General features: G+C 41.1%; 1 protein-coding gene across 1 annotated transcript; it reads right to left on the bottom strand.

The window, feature by feature from the left end:
• Window positions 1-35: 35 nt before the first annotated feature.
• LOC115576154 (uncharacterized) lies at window positions 36-19,662 on the bottom strand. Its single transcript, XM_030408625.1, has 30 exons — window positions 19,453-19,662; window positions 19,056-19,352; window positions 18,450-18,761; window positions 18,046-18,330; window positions 16,262-16,558; window positions 15,855-16,166; window positions 15,470-15,754; window positions 13,991-14,287; window positions 13,584-13,895; window positions 13,199-13,483; window positions 11,916-12,212; window positions 11,509-11,820; window positions 11,124-11,408; window positions 9,651-9,947; window positions 9,244-9,555; window positions 8,859-9,143; window positions 7,576-7,872; window positions 7,169-7,480; window positions 6,784-7,068; window positions 5,501-5,797; window positions 5,094-5,405; window positions 4,709-4,993; window positions 3,237-3,533; window positions 2,830-3,141; window positions 2,445-2,729; window positions 1,978-2,304; window positions 1,506-1,823; window positions 656-940; window positions 419-567; window positions 36-228 (listed from the first exon to the last, which is right to left on the bottom strand). The coding sequence occupies exons 1-30, from the start codon at window positions 19,538-19,540 to the stop codon at window positions 220-222; spliced, it is 8,328 nt and encodes a 2,775-aa protein (XP_030264485.1). The 5' UTR covers window positions 19,541-19,662; the 3' UTR covers window positions 36-219.
• Window positions 19,663-20,069: the final 407 nt, after the last annotated feature.

Genomic DNA, 20,069 nt, shown 5'->3' with positions numbered 1-20,069 from the left:
GTCTGTTGTAGGCAATGAGGCAGATCATGACCATATTTTCCATATTTAAATCTTTTATTTGTAAATGATAGAATGAGCACAGTGAAGGAACATTTGTGAGTTACATTGCTGAAATGTTAGAAATTAAACAAAAAGTATGACACTTTAAAAGTACTAAGGCCTTATGCCATCAAAAATCCTTCAGACAAGGCCACCTGTGGACCTGTCCTGTTACCGTCATCATTTAGTCTGAAAGGAGAAAACAAAGAGAACGTGTCACGATCTGGAGACAGTAAAAAAATTAAATCCTAATATTCTAGAGTAACAACAAGACTAGACATAGCAGAGACATTATAACATATATAGCAGTAATATGGAAAACTTTATTGGAAGATTACTTTAAAATACCAAAACTACTACTACTCCTGCTGTATTTTACCTTGATTATAGTAGCAATGACACCGTAGATGATGGCGATGAGGAAAAACAGGAGGAAGGTGAAAGCCATATACCAGCTTTCCACGTCCACGTCTTGGTTCACATCAGCCTGTGTGTTGTCGTCAAAGAAATCACAGCGCTCCGAGATGTCTGCGAAAAAAATTTGAAATGTGGTAATAGGTGGTTAACCTTATGTTTAATGTGCAAGAAAGACGTGGATCAATGTACAAACCAGCACCTGTTTTAGTTATATTCAGGGACAGGGTGGTGTTGGCATGTGTCACCCTGCAGGTGAGGACTGATCCAGGCACCCAGTTGACTCGGGTCAGACGGAGGTGGCTTTGGATGCTGAACTTTCCGTTTGGGCCTCTGTGGGGTTCACTAGTGTTGTAGTCCAACTGTTCTTGGGAGTCAGCAAGCCAAGTGATGTTTATGCGTGCAGGGCGGAAGCCAGAGACCAGGCACACGATTTCTCCGGAGCCCTGGAGCAGGGTGGCTGAAGGTTTGCTGTGGGTCACTTCGGCTGTGGAAAATAGTCATTAAAGGTACATTAATTTTATCGAATCATGGAGTAAAAAAACACAGGACACTTTTGGTACACAAAATCATGAGTAGTTACTGAGGAACGAATGAGGAACAAATGAGAAAGTCATTGCTAGTGCTATTTGGCAGAAATAGATAGATAGATAGATAGATAGATAGATAGATAGATAGATAGATAGATAGATAGATAGAATTACTTTAATGATCCCAGACTGGGAGATTATTAAAATAAAATAATTTCCCAGTCTGGGATCATTAAAGTAATTCTATCTATCTATCTATCTATCTATCTATCTATCTATCTATCTATCTATCTATCTATCTATCTATCTATTTAGGCCCGCCATCAACTTACTCGCGGATTTAACATCAATTGGAGGACAGATATGAAATCATGTTAAAAGATGAAACGTGTGTCCGGGTTAGAAATGAGAAATAAGAAGGAGAGAGGAGAGACGGTGATCCTCAGCATTGGTATCTCTACTACAATGTAATGAACAACACCAATGAACTGCAATGTTACTAAAAACGAATCCTCGGCTCACCGAACACATCCTTTATGGTGCTTTCAAAAGGTGTAGGAGACGACTCATGTTTGACAACACATGTATACGTAGACTCTTTGTCCTCAGATTTGGATGTGTTCAATCTGCTGCTCATTGAATAAGTGCTGCTCCCTGTGTATTTCCACGCAGGACTGTTGGTGTAGTGAGTTGACGGGAGCGCCTGGCCGTTCTCTTCCCAGTAAACTACAACGTTAGATGGGAAAAATCCAGAAACTAGGCAGGTAAGCGTGAGGACGTCTGATGCAGACAGCTCAGAGGCAGTTGGTTGCATTATCTTCACTGTTGGTGGATACAGGTCTTGGGAAACACAAAAGGGAAGCAAAGCAAAATTATGAAAGATATTCTTTTTTTAATGGTGAGTTCCTGATGCAAGCTTGCCTTTTTCAAACTATGTTGAACGCTACAGATCAAAAACAATTGTAAAGAATCACATTTTTATGTACAACACTACCTCTGCTTTTGCTTATGTGGCCCTCGAAGCCCTGGCTGGAACACTGGTGCTTTCCCTCACAAGACACTTGTTTATATGCATGCCAATCCTCAGCTGACACATTGAGGGAACTCCTCAGAGTCTCTGTCCCATTGCTGTGACGCACTGGCGGACCTGTATGGAAATCAGGGGAATATTCTTCCCCCCTTACTTTCCAGGTGATAGAGAAATCATTAAGAGAAGGGCCGACCAGAAGACAGGTGACAGTCACCTGACCCTCGTTCTGAAGCTGCTGGAGTGGTGGTCCCTCAACATATACACTGACTATCTGAGATGACGCTGGAGTCACTGAAAAAAGAACATGACAGAAATAATGATAATGAGAGAAAAATGTCTTGAATGCTCAATGGATTATTCCGATTTTTTCTGAATGTATTTATTCTGCACTTGATGCATTGACATGACTGTCAATTATGGTTTAATTTTACCTGAACAGACACTGATGTCCTGTCTGACCTGTTTGTTCAGAGACGTGTCAGACACTTCACAAGTGAAGACCTTCCCTGTCTTCCACTCTGTCTGAGGTATCTGAAGTTGACTGGTCACTGCCACACGTCCATCTGCATCCATGCTGATGCCATCGTTTGAAGAAGATCTATGCTTTGACTCAGCAAACCATTTGATTTGAGGGTTGAAGCCCCATCCAGAGCATGAGAGTCTCTGTGGTCCTGACACATCACTGGGGACTAGAAGGAGCTCCACTGATGGGTCGACTAAATGAGAGATCAATCAGTGCTCCAATGAATTAATCTATTTAAACAAGTCAACAAGATGTGAAACATTAGAGAGAGAAAGACTAATGACTCATCTCACCAAAAATATTGCCTGTAGAGTTTGACTCAAAGTTGCTGGAGAAGCCTTGATTCACTGTGCAGGTGAACCTTGTGTCTTTCTTCCAGTGTGTTTGAGGGACAGTGAAGCGTCTAGTGATTGAATGGATGCCTGAGGCTTGATGAAGATCAACATACTGTTTTTCAGAGATGTCGACGCTGTTGGCTTGAAAGGTTACATACAGATGACTGGAGGAGAGTTGTGTGATGTCACACTCCAGCACAGCACTGTTTCCCTTCAGCAGATCTGGTAGAGATCTCCTGATCTCCACTGATGGAGCTGTGGCTGCAGGCTCTGGATGATGGAGAGAGAAAACAAAGCGGAATGTATTAATTTAGGTTCTTTGCTGTCAGGACACGTCTGATTTTCATGTTGTACAGTTGTCTTACCTGCAACACTGATGCTCTTCTCAGCTATTGAGAAGCAGGCGTGTTCTGCTCTGCATGTTATATTCTTCAGTTGTTTCCACTGACTGGAGGAAACTCTCACATTACTGAATATATGAGTCGTGTTCGAGTCCTGGCTCACTGTGTTAATTTGTGGGAGTCTCCCATCCATCAGCCAGGTCACCTTGGCATCAAAACCAGTGTGAACCAAACATGTTGCTTGCACCTCAGGCGTTGACATCATGACTGTCTTGAAGCTGGGAATCTCCACATAAATGGAAGGAGGGATGCTTGAATAAGCTGAGAGTTGAAAATACACAGAAAAAGAATCATGAAGCATGACAAAATCACAAGTCAAATATATGTCTTTGTAAAGTAAGTATTGTTCCACATCATAAGACCATTTTGATAGTATGTTCAAAATGTGCTACATTTAGTATATTTTAGTAATATTGAAAGAAATTACTCCGTAATGTAAAAAGGGTCTTTTACAAAAACATAGCATAGGACTTTAGCCTTTAACAAGGTTATGTAATACAGGAAAAGAAATATGAAGCATGACAAAATCATGAGTCAACTGTATAATGGTAAAGTATGAATTGTTCCACATCACAAGACAATTTGTTCAAAACCTGCATAATACCTGAAGAAATTACTCTGTAATGTAGGGAAGCTCACTTACAACAACATAGCATAGGATTTTAGCCTTTTACAACTTTATGTAATAGAGGCCTGTGCAGCCTCTTTGACTCTCAGCATATCTGGCTAAATGTGGTGCAAGTGACTCGTCTCAGAACCAGACAAATCCTCAAGCTCATGTTTAATTTGCTTTTAGATACACCCGTACACATTCACATTTAAACAGGTTTGTAACGGGTCAATCACAACTGTTATCTAATGTGAGGTTTGTTAGAGAGGATGACTGAAAGGAGAATCCCTGGTTCAGATTTTGGTCTGCACTAGTTGATAATCCTTCTTGCGAATTGAAAATGAATAGAGATGTTTCAGACTGATCTGTGTTTGTAAAATGAGTCTGGTGGTGGGACGCTAGTGTGCTACCTGTCCTGATTGAAATGGCAGTGAATCAGTTTTACTCAGTGGCTGTGCAATAGCAAAGCATTGAGCAAGAGGATCAGATGTTTGTAATCCTCATGAAGAGTGGGACACAGATCAATGAATATTGGAGTTTTGTCCACCAGGTGGCAAGAAACACAGTTCCAAATAGATGCTAATGTTACTTGTTCAGTGGTACAGGGGGACATTTTTTGCCATTACCTTAGCGTATCAGTGCTGTAAGTAGATATTAGGTGATGGTTGTGTTTACATCAGCTTCCCTGGATTGTTTTCATGTACCCTATTTCTCATAAAATGATGAATATGGCATTAACTTTAAAGAGCATTAATTATAAGATGGTTGTATACATCCGTCTAGAGATTGTGGATGGATTTGTTGCTCTCCTTCTGTTTGAATTTACCTGAGCAGAGGCTGATGTCCTGTCTGACCTGTTTGTTCAGAGACGTGTCAGACACTTCACAAGTGAAGACCTTCCCTGTCTTCCACTCTGTCTGAGGTATCTGAAGTTGACTGGTCACTGCCACACGTCCAATTGCATCCATGCTGATGTCACGGTTTAAAGAAGATCTTTGCTTTGACTCAGCAAACCATTTGATTTGAGGGTTGAAGCCCCATCCAGAGCATGAGAGTCTCTGTGGTCCTGACACATCACTGGGGACTAGAAGGAGCTCCACTGATGGGTCGACTAAACGAGAGATCAATCAGTGCATCAATGAGTCAGTTTATTTAAACAGAACAACAAGATGTGAAACATTAAAGAGAGAAAGACTAATGACTAATCTCACCAAAAATATTGCCTGTAGAGTTTGACTCAAAGTTGCTGGAGAAGCCTTGATTCACTGTGCAGGTGAACCTTGTGTCTTTCTTCCAGTGTGTTTGAGGGAAAGTGAAGCGTCTAGTGATTGAATGGACGCCTGAGGCTTGATGAAGATCAACATACTGTTTTTCAGAGATGTCGATGCTGTTGGCTTGAAAGGTTACATACAGATGACTGGAGGAGAGTTGTGTGATGTCACACTCCAGCACAGCACTGTTTCCCTTCAGCAGATCTGGTAGAGATCTCCTGATCTCCACTGATGGAGCTGTGGCTGCAGGCTCTGGATGATGGAGAGAGAAAACAAAGCGGAATGTATTAATTTAGGTTCTTTGCTGTCACGACACGTCTGATTTTCATGTTGTATAGTTGTCTTACCTGCAACACTGATGCTCTTCTCAGCTATGGAGAAGCAGGCGTGTTCTGCTCTGCATGTTATATTCTTCAGTTGTTTCCACTGACTGGAGGAAACTCTCACATTACTGAATATATGAGTCGTGTTGGAGTCCTGGCTCACTGTGTTAATTTGTGGGAGTCTCCCATCCATCAGCCAGGTCACCTTGGCATCAAAACCAGTGTGAACCAAACATGTTGCTTGCACCTCAGGCGTTGACATCATGACTGTCTTGAAGCTGGGAATCTCCACATGAATGGAAGGAGGGATGCTTGAATAAGCTGAGAGTTGAAAATACACAGAAAAAGAATCATGAAGCATGACAAAATCACAAGTCAAATATATGTCTTTGTAAAGTAAGTATTGTTCCACATCATGACACCATTTTGATAGTATGTTCAAAATGTGCTACATTTTATACATTTTTATATTATTGAAAGAAATTACACCGTAATGTTAAAAGGGTATTCTGCAATAAAATAGCATAGGATTTTGGCCTTTTACAACTTAATGTAATAGAGGCCTGTGCAGCCTCTTTGACTCTCAGCATATCTGGCTAAATGTGGTGTAAGTGACTCGTCTCACAAACAGACAAATCCTCAAGCTCATGTTTAATAATGCTGTTGGATACATCTGTCCACATTCCCATTAAAATAGATCTGTAACGGGTCAATCACAATTGTTATCTAATGTGAGGTTTGTTAGAGAGGATGACTGAAAGGAGAATCCCTGGTTCAGATTTTGGTCTGCACTAGTTGATAATCCTTCTTGCGAATTAAAAATGAATAGAGAGGTTTCAGACTGATCTGTGTTTGTAAAATGAGTCTGGTGGTGGGAGGCTAGTGTGCTACCTGTCCTGATTGAAATGGCAGTGAATCAGTTTTACTCAGTGGCTGTGCAATAGCAAAGCATTGAGCAAGAGGATCAGATGTTTGTAATCCTCATGAAGAGTGGGACACAGATCAATGAATATTGGAGTTTTGTCCACCAGGTGGCAAGAAACACAGTTCCAAATAGATGCTAATGTTACTTGTTCAGTGGTACAGGGGGACATTTTTTGCCATTACCTTAGCGTATCAGTGCTGTAAGTAGATATTAGGTGATGGTTGTGTTTACATCAGCTTCCCTGGATTGTTTTCATGTACCCTATTTCTCATAAAATGATGAATATGGCATTAACTTTAAAGAGCATTAATTATAAGATGGTTGTATACATCCGTCTAAAGATTGTGGATGGATTTGTTGCTCTCCTTCTGTTTGAATTTACCTGAGCAGAGGCTGATGTCCTGTCTGACCTGTTTGTTCAGAGACGTGTCAGACACTTCACAAGTGAAGACCTTCCCTGTCTTCCACTCTGTCTGAGGTATCTGAAGTTGACTGGTCACTGCCACACGTCCAATTGCATCCATGCTGATGTCACGGTTTAAAGAAGATCTTTGCTTTGACTCAGCAAACCATTTGATTTGAGGGTTGAAGCCCCATCCAGAGCATGAGAGTCTCTGTGGTCCTGACACATCACTGGGGACTAGAAGGAGCTCCACTGATGGGTCGACTAAACGAGAGATCAATCAGTGCATCAATGAGTCAGTTTATTTAAACAGAACAACAAGATGTGAAACATTAAAGAGAGAAAGACTAATGACTAATCTCACCAAAAATATTGCCTGTAGAGTTTGACTCAAAGTTGCTGGAGAAGCCTTGATTCACTGTGCAGGTGAACCTTGTGTCTTTCTTCCAGTGTGTTTGAGGGACAGTGAAGCGTCTAGTGATTGAATGGACGCCTGAGGCTTGATGAAGATCAACATACTGTTTTTCAGAGATGTCGATGCTGTTGGCTTGAAAGGTTACATACAGATGACTGGAGGAGAGTTGTGTGATGTCACACTCCAGCACAGCACTGTTTCCCTTCAGCAGATCTGGTAGAGATCTCCTGATCTCCACTGATGGAGCTGTGGCTGCAGGCTCTGGATGATGGAGAGAGAAAACAAAGCGGAATGTATTAATTTAGGTTCTTTGCTGTCACGACACGTCTGATTTTCATGTTGTATAGTTGTCTTACCTGCAACACTGATGCTCTTCTCAGCTATGGAGAAGCAGGCGTGTTCTGCTCTGCATGTTATATTCTTCAGTTGTTTCCACTGACTGGAGGAAACTCTCACATTACTGAATATATGAGTCGTGTTGGAGTCCTGGCTCACTGTGTTAATTTGTGGGAGTCTCCCATCCATCAGCCAGGTCACCTTGGCATCAAAACCAGTGTGAACCAAACATGTTGCTTGCACCTCAGGCGTTGACATCATGACTGTCTTGAAGCTGGGAATCTCCACATGAATGGAAGGAGGGATGCTTGAATAAGCTGAGAGTTGAAAATACACAGAAAAAGAATCATGAAGCATGACAAAATCACAAGTCAAATATATGTCTTTGTAAAGTAAGTATTGTTCCACATCATGACACCATTTTGATAGTATGTTCAAAATGTGCTACATTTTATACATTTTTATATTATTGAAAGAAATTACACCGTAATGTTAAAAGGGTATTCTGCAATAAAATAGCATAGGATTTTGGCCTTTTACAACTTAATGTAATAGAGGCCTGTGCAGCCTCTTTGACTCTCAGCATATCTGGCTAAATGTGGTGTAAGTGACTCGTCTCACAAACAGACAAATCCTCAAGCTCTTGTTTAATAATGCTGTTGGATACATCTGTCCACATTCCCATTAAAATAGATCTGTAACGGGTCAATCACAATTGTTATCTAATGTGAGGTTTGTTAGAGAGGATGACTGAAAGGAGAATCCCTGGTTCAGATTTTGGTCTGCACTAGTTGATAATCCTTCTTGCGAATTAAAAATGAATAGAGAGGTTTCAGACTGATCTGTGTTTGTAAAATGAGTCTGGTGGTGGGAGGCTAGTGTGCTACCTGTCCTGATTGAAATGGCAGTGAATCAGTTTTACTCAGTGGCTGTGCAATAGCAAAGCATTGAGCAAGAGGATCAGATGTTTGTAATCCTCATGAAGAGTGGGACACAGATCAATGAATATTGGAGTTTTGTCCACCAGGTGGCAAGAAACACAGTTCCAAATAGATGCTAATGTTACTTGTTCAGTGGTACAGGGGGACATTTTTTGCCATTACCTTAGCGTATCAGTGCTGTAAGTAGATATTAGGTGATGGTTGTGTTTACATCAGCTTCCCTGGATTGTTTTCATGTACCCTATTTCTCATAAAATGATGAATATGGCATTAACTTTAAAGAGCATTAATTATAAGATGGTTGTATACATCCGTCTAGAGATTGTGGATGGATTTGTTGCTCTCCTTCTGTTTGAATTTACCTGAGCAGAGGCTGATGTCCTGTCTGACCTGTTTGTTCAGAGACGTGTCAGACACTTCACAAGTGAAGACCTTCCCTGTCTTCCACTCTGTCTGAGGTATCTGAAGTTGACTGGTCACTGCCACATGTCCAATTGCATCCATGCTGATGTCACGGTTTGAAGAAGATCTTTGCTTTGACTCAGCAAACCATTTGATTTGAGGGTTGAAGCCCCATCCAGAGCATGAGAGTCTCTGTGGTCCTGACACATCACTGGGGACTAGAAGGAGCTCCACTGATGGGTCGACTAAACGAGAGATCAATCAGTGCATCAATGAGTCAGTTTATTTAAACAGAACAACAAGATGTGAAACATTAAAGAGAGAAAGACTAATGACTAATCTCACCAAAAATATTGCCTGTAGAGTTTGACTCAAAGTTGCTGGAGAAGCCTTGATTCACTGTGCAGGTGAACCTTGTGTCTTTCTTCCAGTGTGTTTGAGGGACAGTGAAGCGTCTAGTGATTGAATGGACGCCTGAGGCTTGATGAAGATCAACATACTGTTTTTCAGAGATGTCGATGCTGTTGGCTTGAAAGGTTACATACAGATGACTGGAGGAGAGTTGTGTGATGTCACACTCCAGCACAGCACTGTTTCCCTTCAGCAGATCTGGTAGAGATCTCCTGATCTCCACTGATGGAGCTGTGGCTGCAGGCTCTGGATGATGGAGAGAGAAAACAAAGCGGAATGTATTAATGTAGGTTCTTTGCTGTCACGACACGTCTGATTTTCATGTTGTATAGTTGTCTTACCTGCAACACTGATGCTCTTCTCAGCTATGGAGAAGCAGGCGTGTTCTGCTCTGCATGTTATGTTCTTCAGTTGTTTCCACTGACTGGAGGAAACTCTCACATTACTGAATATATGAGTCGTGTTCGAGTCCTGGCTCACTGTGTTAATTTGTGGGAGTCTCCCATCCATCAGCCAGGTCACCTTGGCATCAAAACCAGTGTGAACCAAACATGTTGCTTGCACCTCAGGCGTTGACATCATGACTGTCTTGAAGCTGGGAATCTCCACATGAATGGAAGGAGGGATGCTTGAATAAGCTGAGAGTTGAAAATACACAGAAAAAGAATAATGAAGCATGACAAAATCACAAGTCAAATATATGTCTTTGTAAAGTAAGTATTGTTCCACATCATAAGACCATTTTGATAGTATGTTCAAAATGTGCTACATTTAGTATATTTTAGTAATATTGAAAGAAATTACTCCGTAATGTAAAAAGGGTCTTTTACAAAAACATAGCATAGGACTTTAGCCTTTAACAAGGTTAAGTAATAGAGGAAAAGAAATATGAAGCATGACAAAATCCTGAGTCAACTGTATAATGGTAAAGTATGAATTGTTTCACATCACAAGACGATTTGTTCAAAACCTGCATAATGCCTGAAGAAATTACTCTGTAATGTAGGGAAGCTCACTTACAATAACATAGCATAGAATTTAAGCCTTTTACAAGGTTATGTAATGGAGGCCTGTGCAGCCTCTTTGACTCTCAGCATATCTGGCTAAATGTGGTGCAAGTGACTCGTCTCAGAACCAGACAAATCCTTAAGCTCATGTTTAATTTGCTTTTAGATACACCCGTACACATTCACATTAAAACAGGTTTGTAACGGGTCAATCACAACTGTTATCTAATGTGAGGTTTGTTAGAGAGGATGACTGAAAGGAGAATCCCTGGTTCAGATTTTGGTTTGCACTAGTTGATAATCCTTCTTGCGAATTGAAAATGAATAGGGAGGTTTCAGACTGATCTGTGTTTGTAAAATGATTCTGGTGGTGGGAGGCTAGTGTGCTACCTGTCCTGATTGAAATGGCAGAGAATCAGTTTTACTCAGTGGCTGTGCAATAGCAAAGCATTGAGCAAGAGGATCAGATGTTTGTAATCCTCGTTAAGAGTGGGACACAGATCAATGAATATTGGAGTTTTGTCCACCAGGTGGCAAGAAACACAGTTCCAAATAGTTGCTAATGTTACTTGTTCAGTGGTACAGGGGGACATTTTTTTGCCATTATCTTAACGTATCAGTGCTGTAAGTAGATATTAGGTGATGCTTGTGTTTACACCAGCTTCCCTGGATTGTTTTCATGTACCCTATTTCTCATGAAATGATGAATGTGGCATTAACTTTAAAGAGCATTAATTATAAGATGGTTGTATACACCCGTCTAGAGATTTTGGATGGATTTGCTGCTGTGCTTCTGTTTGAATTTACCTGAGCAGAGGCTGATGTCCTGTCTGACCTGTTTGTTCAGAGACGTGTCAGACACTTCACAAGTGAAGACCTTCCCTGTCTTCCACTCTGTCTGAGGTATCTGAAGTTGACTGGTCACTGCCACACGTCCATCTGCATCCATGCTGATGTCATGGTTTGAAGAAGATCTTTGCTTTGACTCAGCAAACCATTTGATTTGAGGGTTGAAGCCCCATCCAGAGCATGAGAGTCTCTGTGGTCCTGACACATCACTGGGGACTAGAAGGAGCTCCACTGATGGGTCGACTAAATGAGAGATCAATCAGTGCATCAATGAGTCAGTTTATTTAAACAGAACAACAAGATGTGAAACATTAAAGAGAGAAAGACTAATGACTCATCTCACCAAAAATATTGCCTGTGGAATTTGACTCAAAGTTGCTGGAGAAGCCTTGATTCACTGTGCAGGTGAACCTTGTGTCTTTCTTCCAGTGTGTTTGAGGGACAGTGAAGCGTCTAGTGATTGAATGGACGCCTGAGGCTTGATGAAGATCAACATACTGTTTTTCAGAGATGTCGACGCTGTTGGCTTGAAAGGTTACATACAGATGACTGGAGGAGAGTTGTGTGACATCACACTCCAGCACAGCACTGTTTCCCTTCAGCAGATCTGGTAGGGATCTCCTGATCTCCACTGATGGAGCTGTGGCTGCAGGCTCTGGATGATGGAGAGAGAAAACAAAGCGGAATGTATTAATTTAGGTTCTTTGCTGTCACGACACGTCTGATTTTCATGTTGTATAGTTGTCTTACCTGCAACACTGATGCTCTTCTCAGCTATTGAGAAGCAGGTGTGTTCTGCTCTGCATGTTATATTCTTCAGTTGTTTCCACTGACTGGAGGAAACTCTCACATTACTGAATATATGAGTCGTGTTTGAATCCTGGCTCACTGTGTTAATTTGTGGGAGTCTCCCATCCATCAGCCAGGTCACCTTGGCATCAAAACCAGTGTGAACCAAACATGTTGCTTGTACCTCAGGCATTGACATCATGACTGTCTTGAAGCTGGGAATCTCCACATGAATGGAAGGAGGGATGCTTGAATAAGCTGAGAGTTGAAAATACACAGAAAAAGAATCATGAAGCATGACAAAATCACAAGTCAAATATATGTCTTTGTAAAGTAAGTATTGTTCCACATCATAAGACCATTTTGATAGTATGTGCAAAATGTGCTACATTTTATACATTTTTATATTATTGAAAGAAATTACATCGTAATGTTAAAAGGGTATTCTGCAATAACATAGCATAGGATTTTAGCCTTTTACAACTTTATGTAATAGAGGCCTGTGCAGCCTCTTTGACTCTCAGCATATCTGGCTAAATGTGGTGTAAGTGACTCGTCTCACAAACAGACAAATCCTCAAGCTCATGTTTAATAATGCTGTTGGATACATCTGTCCACATTCCCATTAAAACAGGTTTGTAACGGGTCAGTCACAACTGTTATCTAATGTGAGGTTTGTTAGAGAGGATGACTGAAAGGAGAATCCCTGGTTCAGATTTTGGTCTGCACTAGTTGATAATCCTTCTTGCGAATTGAAAATGAATAGAGATGTTTCAGACTGATCTGTGTTTGTAAAATGAGTCTGGTGGTGGGAGGCTAGTGTGCTACCTGTCCTGATTGAAATGGCAGTGAATCAGTTTTACTCAGTGGCTGTGCAATAGGAAAGCATTGAGCAAGAGGATCAGATGTTTGTAATCCTCATGAAGAGTGGGACACAGATCAATGAATATTGGAGTTTTGTCCACCAGGTGGCAAGAAACACAGTTCCAAATAGATGCTAATGTTACTTGTTCAGTGGTACAGGGGGACATTTTTTGCCATTACCTTAGCGTATCAGTGCTGTAAGTAGATATTAGGTGATGGTTGTGTTTACACCAGCTTCCCTGGATTGTTTTCATGTACCCTATTTCTCATGAAATGATGAATGTGGCATCAACTTTGAAGAGCATTAATTATAAGATGGTTGTAAACATCCGTCTAGAGATTTTGGATGGATTTGTTGCTGTCCTTCTGTTTGAATTTACCTGAGCAGAGGCTGATGTCCTGTCTGACCTTTTTGTTCAGAGACGTGTCAGACACTTCACAAGTGAAGACCTTCCCTGTCTTCCACTCTGTCTGAGGTATCTGAAGTTGACTGGTCACTGCCACATGTCCATCTGCATCCATGCTGATGTCACGGTTTAAAGAAGATCTTTGCTTTGACTCAGCAAACCATTTGATTTGAGGGTTGAAGCCCCATCCAGAGCATGAGAGTCTCTGTGGTCCTGACACATCACTGGGGACTAGAAGGAGCTCCACTGATGGGTCGACTAAATGAGAGATCAATCAGTGCATCGATGAGTCAGTTTATTTAAACAGAACAACAAGATGTGAAACATTAAAGAGAGAAAGACTAATGACTCATCTCACCAAAAATATTGCCTGTAGAGTTTGACTCAAAGTTGCTGGAGAAGCCTTGATTCACTGTGCAGGTGAACCTTGTGTCTTTCTTCCAGTGTGTTTGAGGGACAGTGAAGCGTCTAGTGATTGAATGGACGCCTGAGGCTTGATGAAGATCAACATACTGTTTTTCAGAGATGTCGACGCTGTTGGCTTGAAAGGTTACATACAGATGGCTGGAGGAGAGTTGTGTGACATCACACTCCAGCACTGCACTGTTTCCCTTCAGCAGATCTGGTAGAGATCTCCTGATCTCCACTGATGGAGCTGTGGCTGCAGGCGCTGGATGATGGAGAGAGAAAACAAAGCAGAATGTATTAATTTAGGTTCTTTGCTGTCACGACACGTCTGATTTTCATGTTGTATAGTTGTCTTACCTGCAACACTGATGCTCTTCTCAGCTATTGAGAAGCAGGCGTGTTCTGCTCTGCATGTTATATTCTTCAGTTGTTTCCACTGACTGGAGGAAACTCTCACATTACTGAATATATGAGTCGTGTTGGAGTCCTGGCTCACTGTGTTAATTTGTGGGAGTCTCCCATCCATCAGCCAGGTCACCTTGGCATCAAAACCAGTGTGAACCAAACATGTTGCTTGCACCTCAGGCGTTGACATCATGACTGTCTTGAAGCTGGGAATCTCCACATGAATGGAAGGAGGGATGCTTGAATAAGCTGAGAGTTGAAAATACACAGAAAAAGAATAATGAAGCATGACAAAATCACAAGTCAAATATATGTCTTTGTAAAGTAAGTATTGTTCCACATCATAAGACCATTTTGATAGTATGTTCAAAATGTGCTACATTTAGTATATTTTAGTAATATTGAAAGAAATTACTCCGTAATGTAAAAAGGGTCTTTTACAAAAACATAGCATAGGACTTTAGCCTTTAACAAGGTTATGTAATAGAGGAAAAGAAATATGAAGCATGACAAAATCCTGAGTCAACTGTATAATGGTAAAGTATGAATTGTTTCACATCACAAGACAATTTGTTCAAAACCTGCATAATACCTGAAGAAATTACTCTGTAATGTAGGGAAGCTCACTTACAACAACATAGCATAGGATTTTAGCCTTTTACAAGGTTATGTAATGGAGGCCTGTGCAGCCTCTTTGACTCTCAGCATATCTGGCTAAATGTGGTGCAAGTGACTCGTCTCAGAACCAGACAAATCCTCAAGCTCATGTGTAATTTGCTTTCAGATACACCCGTACACATTCACATTTAAACAGGTTTGTAACGGGTCAATCACAACTGTTATCTAATGTGAGGTTTGTTAGAGAGGATGACTGAAAGGAGAATCCCTGGTTCAGATTTTGGTCTGCACTAGTTGATAATCCTTCTTGCGAATTGAAAATGAATAGAGATGTTTCAGACTGATCTGTGTTTGTAAAATGAGTCTGGTGGTGGGAGGCTAGTGTGCTACCTGTCCTGATTGAAATGGCAGAGAATCAGTTTTACTCAGTGGCTGTGCAATAGCAAAGCATTGAGCAAGAGGATCAGATGTTTGTAATCCTCGTTAAGAGTGGGACACAGATCAATGAATATTGGAGTTTTGTCCACCAGGTGGCAAGAAACACAGTTCCAAATAGATGGTAATGTTACTTTTTTTCTGTTCAGCGGTACAGGGGGACATTTTTTGCCATTACCTTAGCGTATCAATGCTGTAAGTAGATATTAGGTGATGGTTGTGTATGTACCAGCTTATCTGGATTGTTTTCATGTACCCTATTTCACATAAAATGATGAATGTTGCCATAACTTTAGAGAGCATTAATTATAAGATGGTTGTATACGTCCGTCTAGAGATTTTGGAGGGATTTGTTGCTCTCTTTCTGTTTGAATTTACCTGAGCAGAGGCTGATGTCCTGTCTGACCTGTTTGTTCAGAGACGTGTCAGACACTTCACAAGTGAAGACCTTCCCTGTCTTCCACTCTGTCTGAGGTATCTGAAGTTGACTGGTCACTGCCACACGTCCATCTGCATCCATGCTTATGTCACGGTTTGAAGAAGATCTTTGCTTTGACTCAGCAAACCATTTGATTTGAGGGTTGAAGCCCCATCCAGAGCATGAGAGTCTCTGTGGTCCTGACACATCACTGGGGACTAGAAGGAGCTCCACTGATGGGTCGACTAAATGAGAGATCAATCAGTGCATCAATGAGTCAGTTTATTTAAACAAAACAACAAGATGTGAAACATTAAAGAGAGAAAGACTAATGACTCATCTCACCAAAAATGTTGCCTGTGGAATTTGACTCAAAGTTGCTGGAGAAGCCTTGATTCACTGTGCAGGTGAACCTTGTGTCTTTCTTCCAGTGTGTTTGAGGGACAGTGAAGCGTCTAGTGATTGAATGGACGCCTGAGGCTTGATGAAGATCAACATACTGTTTTTCAGAGATGTCGACGCTGTTGGCTTGAAAGGTTACATACAGATGGCTGGAGGAGAGTTGTGTGACATCACACTCCAGCACTGCACTGTTTCCCTTCAGCAGATCTGGTAGAGATCTCCTGATCTCCACTGATGGAGCTGTGGCTGCAGGCTCTGGATGATGGAGAGAGAAAACAAAGCGGAATGTATTAATTTAGGTTCTTTGCTGTCACGACACGTCTGATTTTCATGTTGTATAGTTGTCTTGCCTGCAACACTGATGCTCTTCTCAGCTATTGAGAAGCAGGCGTGTTCTGCTCTGCATGTTATGTTCTTCAGTTGTTTCAACTGACTGGAGGAAACTCTCACATTACTGAATATATGAGTCGTGTTTGAATCCTGGCTCACTGTGTTACTGTGTGAGACTCTCCCATCCATCAGCCAGGTCACCTTGGCATCAAAACCAGTGTGAACCAAACATGTTGCTTGCACCTCAGACGTTGACATCATGACTGTCTTGAAGCTGGGAATCTCCACATGAATGGAAGGAGGGATGCTTGAACAAACTGAGAGTGAGAAGTACAGCAAAAAAGAACCATGAAGTGACGTGAAGTCCAGAACAAGTTATATATTTGACAAAAACATTTTGTCCCCCTCCTCCAATTTTGAGAGAAGTTGCTTCCAAAGCCTTTGGATACTAACTGATTTACATTCAGCTTTTGAATAATCATGTATTTTGAGTGGGACAGGTTTAACAGAACTGAAATAATTCTACTCACATGTCTATGTTGAATTTAATGAATCAAAGTGTATGCAAGATGTTGCAGTTTATAAACTGGAGTTTTGTATCAGCTGACATTGAATAAGCATCATTTCCAACATTCTTTCAGTGTTTGATATCGAATCAGTTATTGAGATCTCTTTCCAACTACCCTCTCAGGACAGACGTGCTCTCTCGTTATAGGCACAATGATTTAAACAGAGATAGTGTTAAAGTGATAGCACCTCTGACCCGATTAGTATTAACAGTATGTCATAAACTTATTATTTGATTACTTGTATCTGGGGTGATGGGCAATGAGGTTTGAGAAGGCTAAGCTTTCTCTAAATTAACTGCTGTACACAGATACAGATCACCTCGATTATTTGGAATGCGCTTCCCCCGTGAGGACTTACACACGAGGCACAGCTGCTTAACTTCACCGATTTTTGTGAAAATCACAACAGGGTGACAAGATTGGTCAGAATCTAAAGTTGATGTTTATTTACACATCCAAAAACACACATAGTCCATGTTAATAAAATAAAATCTTCTGAAAATGTCTAAAATGACTTATTTCAGGGCAAAAAGTTGAATTCTGTTTCCTCTGGAGAGTTTCTTCTGTCCTGTCAAGGTTATAACTACAGCTTTTAGTTGTGCTGCTTAAATGTGCCATGATATTTCTTGCAGTGACATTATTGCTTACATGGACACATTTAAAATACTGAAAGCAGCCTCTCCTCTCATTAGGTATGTAAAGAAAACACTGCATTAAAGGAATTCATTTGCGAAAATGTCCTTCTTTCGTATTAAAATTAGATTACTCTTCAGTTGCTTGTTTGCCTATTTTGGATGTGCTTAAAAACTTCCCTTTAAGAAAGAGACAATAAGATAAAGCTGTCAGGTCACTCAGTGACACCTGGGGGCTTTGTGCACGTGACATGATCTGAGCTGGCATGTGGCTTAATGTTTGCTGGTTTCTTATTATTTTGGCATATTTACTGTAAGCCCCACAGCTAAGATAGTGAGTGTTTATGCTGTGAATAGGTGAAATGACTTTGGATTATAAGTGGACATGTGTGTGTGTCGGTGCAGCTCTGTCTATAAAACTGAAACAGAGCAGAGGAGGTTGATGGATAGACAGATGAGCACTGATTACTTGGATCAGTTTCTTAGTTTATAAATTCTGATTAATGAGGCTGTCAGTTTACACTGTTACATGTGTTGCATTGACACATTATTCTCATTACTCATATGACTTGACTTGGTTGCTTTCCTTCTGTTTGAATTTACCTGAGCAGAGGCTGATGTCCTTTCTGATCTGTTTGTTCAGAGACGTGTCAGACACTTCACAAGTGAAGACCTTCCCTATTTTCCACTCTGTCTGAGGTATCTGAAGTTGACTGGTCACTGCCACACGTCCATCTGCATCCATGGTGATGTCATCGTTTGAAAAAGATCTTTGCTTTGACTCAGCAAACCATTTGATTTGAGGGTTGAAGCCCCATCCAGAGCATGAGAGTCTCTGTGGTCCTGACACATCACTGGGGACTAGAAGGAGCTCCACTGATGGGTCGACTAAACATAATGCAACAGATGAATAAATTAATGAATCACTGAATCAGTCTGTGCATCAATTAAGTTAAATAACAAAAGCACTGACTTTACAAATTAGAAAAAACAGTAACAACTCTCACCAAAAAAACTCCCTGTCGAATTTGACGTGAATATGCGAGTGTAGCCTTGATTCACTGTGCAGGTGAAACTTGTGTCATTAGTCCAGTACTTTGAAGGGACAGTGAAGCGTCTGCTGATTGAATGGAGGCCTGGGGTTTCAGGAAGGTCAACATACAAATTCTCAGAAATGTTGTCACTGTCTGCCTGAAACGTGATGTACAGATCACTGGAGGAGAGGCGTGTGACGTCACACTCCAGCACAGCACTGTTTCCCTTCAGTAATTCTGGTAGAGACCTCCTGATCTCCACTGATGGAGCTGTGGCTGCAGGCTCTGGATGATGGAGAGAGAAAACAAAGCAGAATGTATTAATTTAGGTTCATCACTTTAATAGCACTCATTTTGGCAATTTACAATAAGGTACACAACAAATTCGTCAGGAGTGAGTAAATACTGAATCAGGAAGGACTTGATAGTTAATTAATCATTGACGAGTGTCAATGTCTATCTTGGCGATGAAGATGAGTCACTAAAGAACAGACTGGCAGATACTATATTATTTAGTCATTAGATAACCGTAAATAAACAGCATTATCTGCTTTTGTTTTTTGTTCTCTAATCTCTTACCTGATAAATGTATGGACTCCTCAGCAGATGTCAGGCAACGATGTTCCACTTTACATTTAACAAGCCTCAGCTGCTTCCAGTCTCTTGTGGAAACTGTCAGGCTGCCTATTAAATGAGTCTCATTTCTGGTCTGCATCACTTTGTTACTGGAAGGGAGTCTCCCATCCATCTGCCAGGTCACCTTGGCATTAAACACAGTGTGGACTGAACATGTTGCCATCACCTCAGATTTTGCCATCATCACCGTCATGAAGCTGGGGATGTCGATATGAATGGAAGGAGGGGTGCATGTATAGACTACAAAAAACAAATACATTAAAAAAAAAACCCACAATAATTCACAATATATTAACAAATTTTCATATTTTGCTGTCAAACAGAAGCTCTACATACTCACTTTGACAAATACTTATTATCTTTGAAAATTCATTGTTGTTGTGAGTGGCCTTGCAAGTAAAACTTGAGCCCGCTTCCCACTCTCTCATATTTGGCTCAATCTCACTGCTTAGACTGAAGATTTTCTCCCGCCTTTCCAAAACCTGCAGCTTCCTTTGGATTGGCCGAATGTTGAAATGTCGGTTGTCCCGTTGCCAATTCACACTCAGTTTTTCTGGGAAGAAGTCACTTAGGGTGCAGATGAGTCTGACTGGCGAGGTCCCAAGTTCTCCGTCCCAGACAGGGTGTAATGTGATGTTCGGAGAGACAACCCGCAGGACTGAGATAGAGAAGAGATTTTGTTTTTAACTTGCATTCATTCCAAAATTTGTCAATGATTTTTATATATGAGTTGCTTTCAGGTCTTACCTTCACATTTTTGTCAATTAACCAGCTGTGTTGTCTCAATGCTAAGTGTAAAGTCTTTGTATTTAGGCTAGATGGCAGAGTTGTGGTTTAACAGATTCTGGTGGAGTTAGATGGGGAAGTCTGTTGCACAGATGTTGCAGCGTGACAGGCCAGAGTGATCAGAGCGAGCAGCGAGCGGAAGCATTGAGCAACACTCCGGACCCAAAAAAG

Source organism: Sparus aurata, chromosome 23, assembly GCF_900880675.1.
Source record: "Sparus aurata chromosome 23, fSpaAur1.1, whole genome shotgun sequence".
NCBI lineage: Eukaryota > Metazoa > Chordata > Actinopteri > Spariformes > Sparidae > Sparus > Sparus aurata.
The sequence above is the reverse complement of the archived record's forward strand: the minus strand, read 5'-3'. Positions and strand labels throughout refer to the sequence as shown.

Coding starts and splice junctions, on each gene's coding strand:
- LOC115576154 (XM_030408625.1), bottom strand. CDS start 19,540: ATGAGAGAGTGGGAAGCGGGCTCAAGTTTTACTTGCAAGGCCACTCAC. Junction 7,069..7,168: donor CTCTACAGGCAATATTTTTG/GTGAGATTAGTC, acceptor TCTCTCGTTTAG/TCGACCCATCAGTGGAGCTC. Junction 5,798..6,783: donor GGACATCAGCCTCTGCTCAG/GTAAATTCAAAC, acceptor TTCAACTCTCAG/CTTATTCAAGCATCCCTCCT.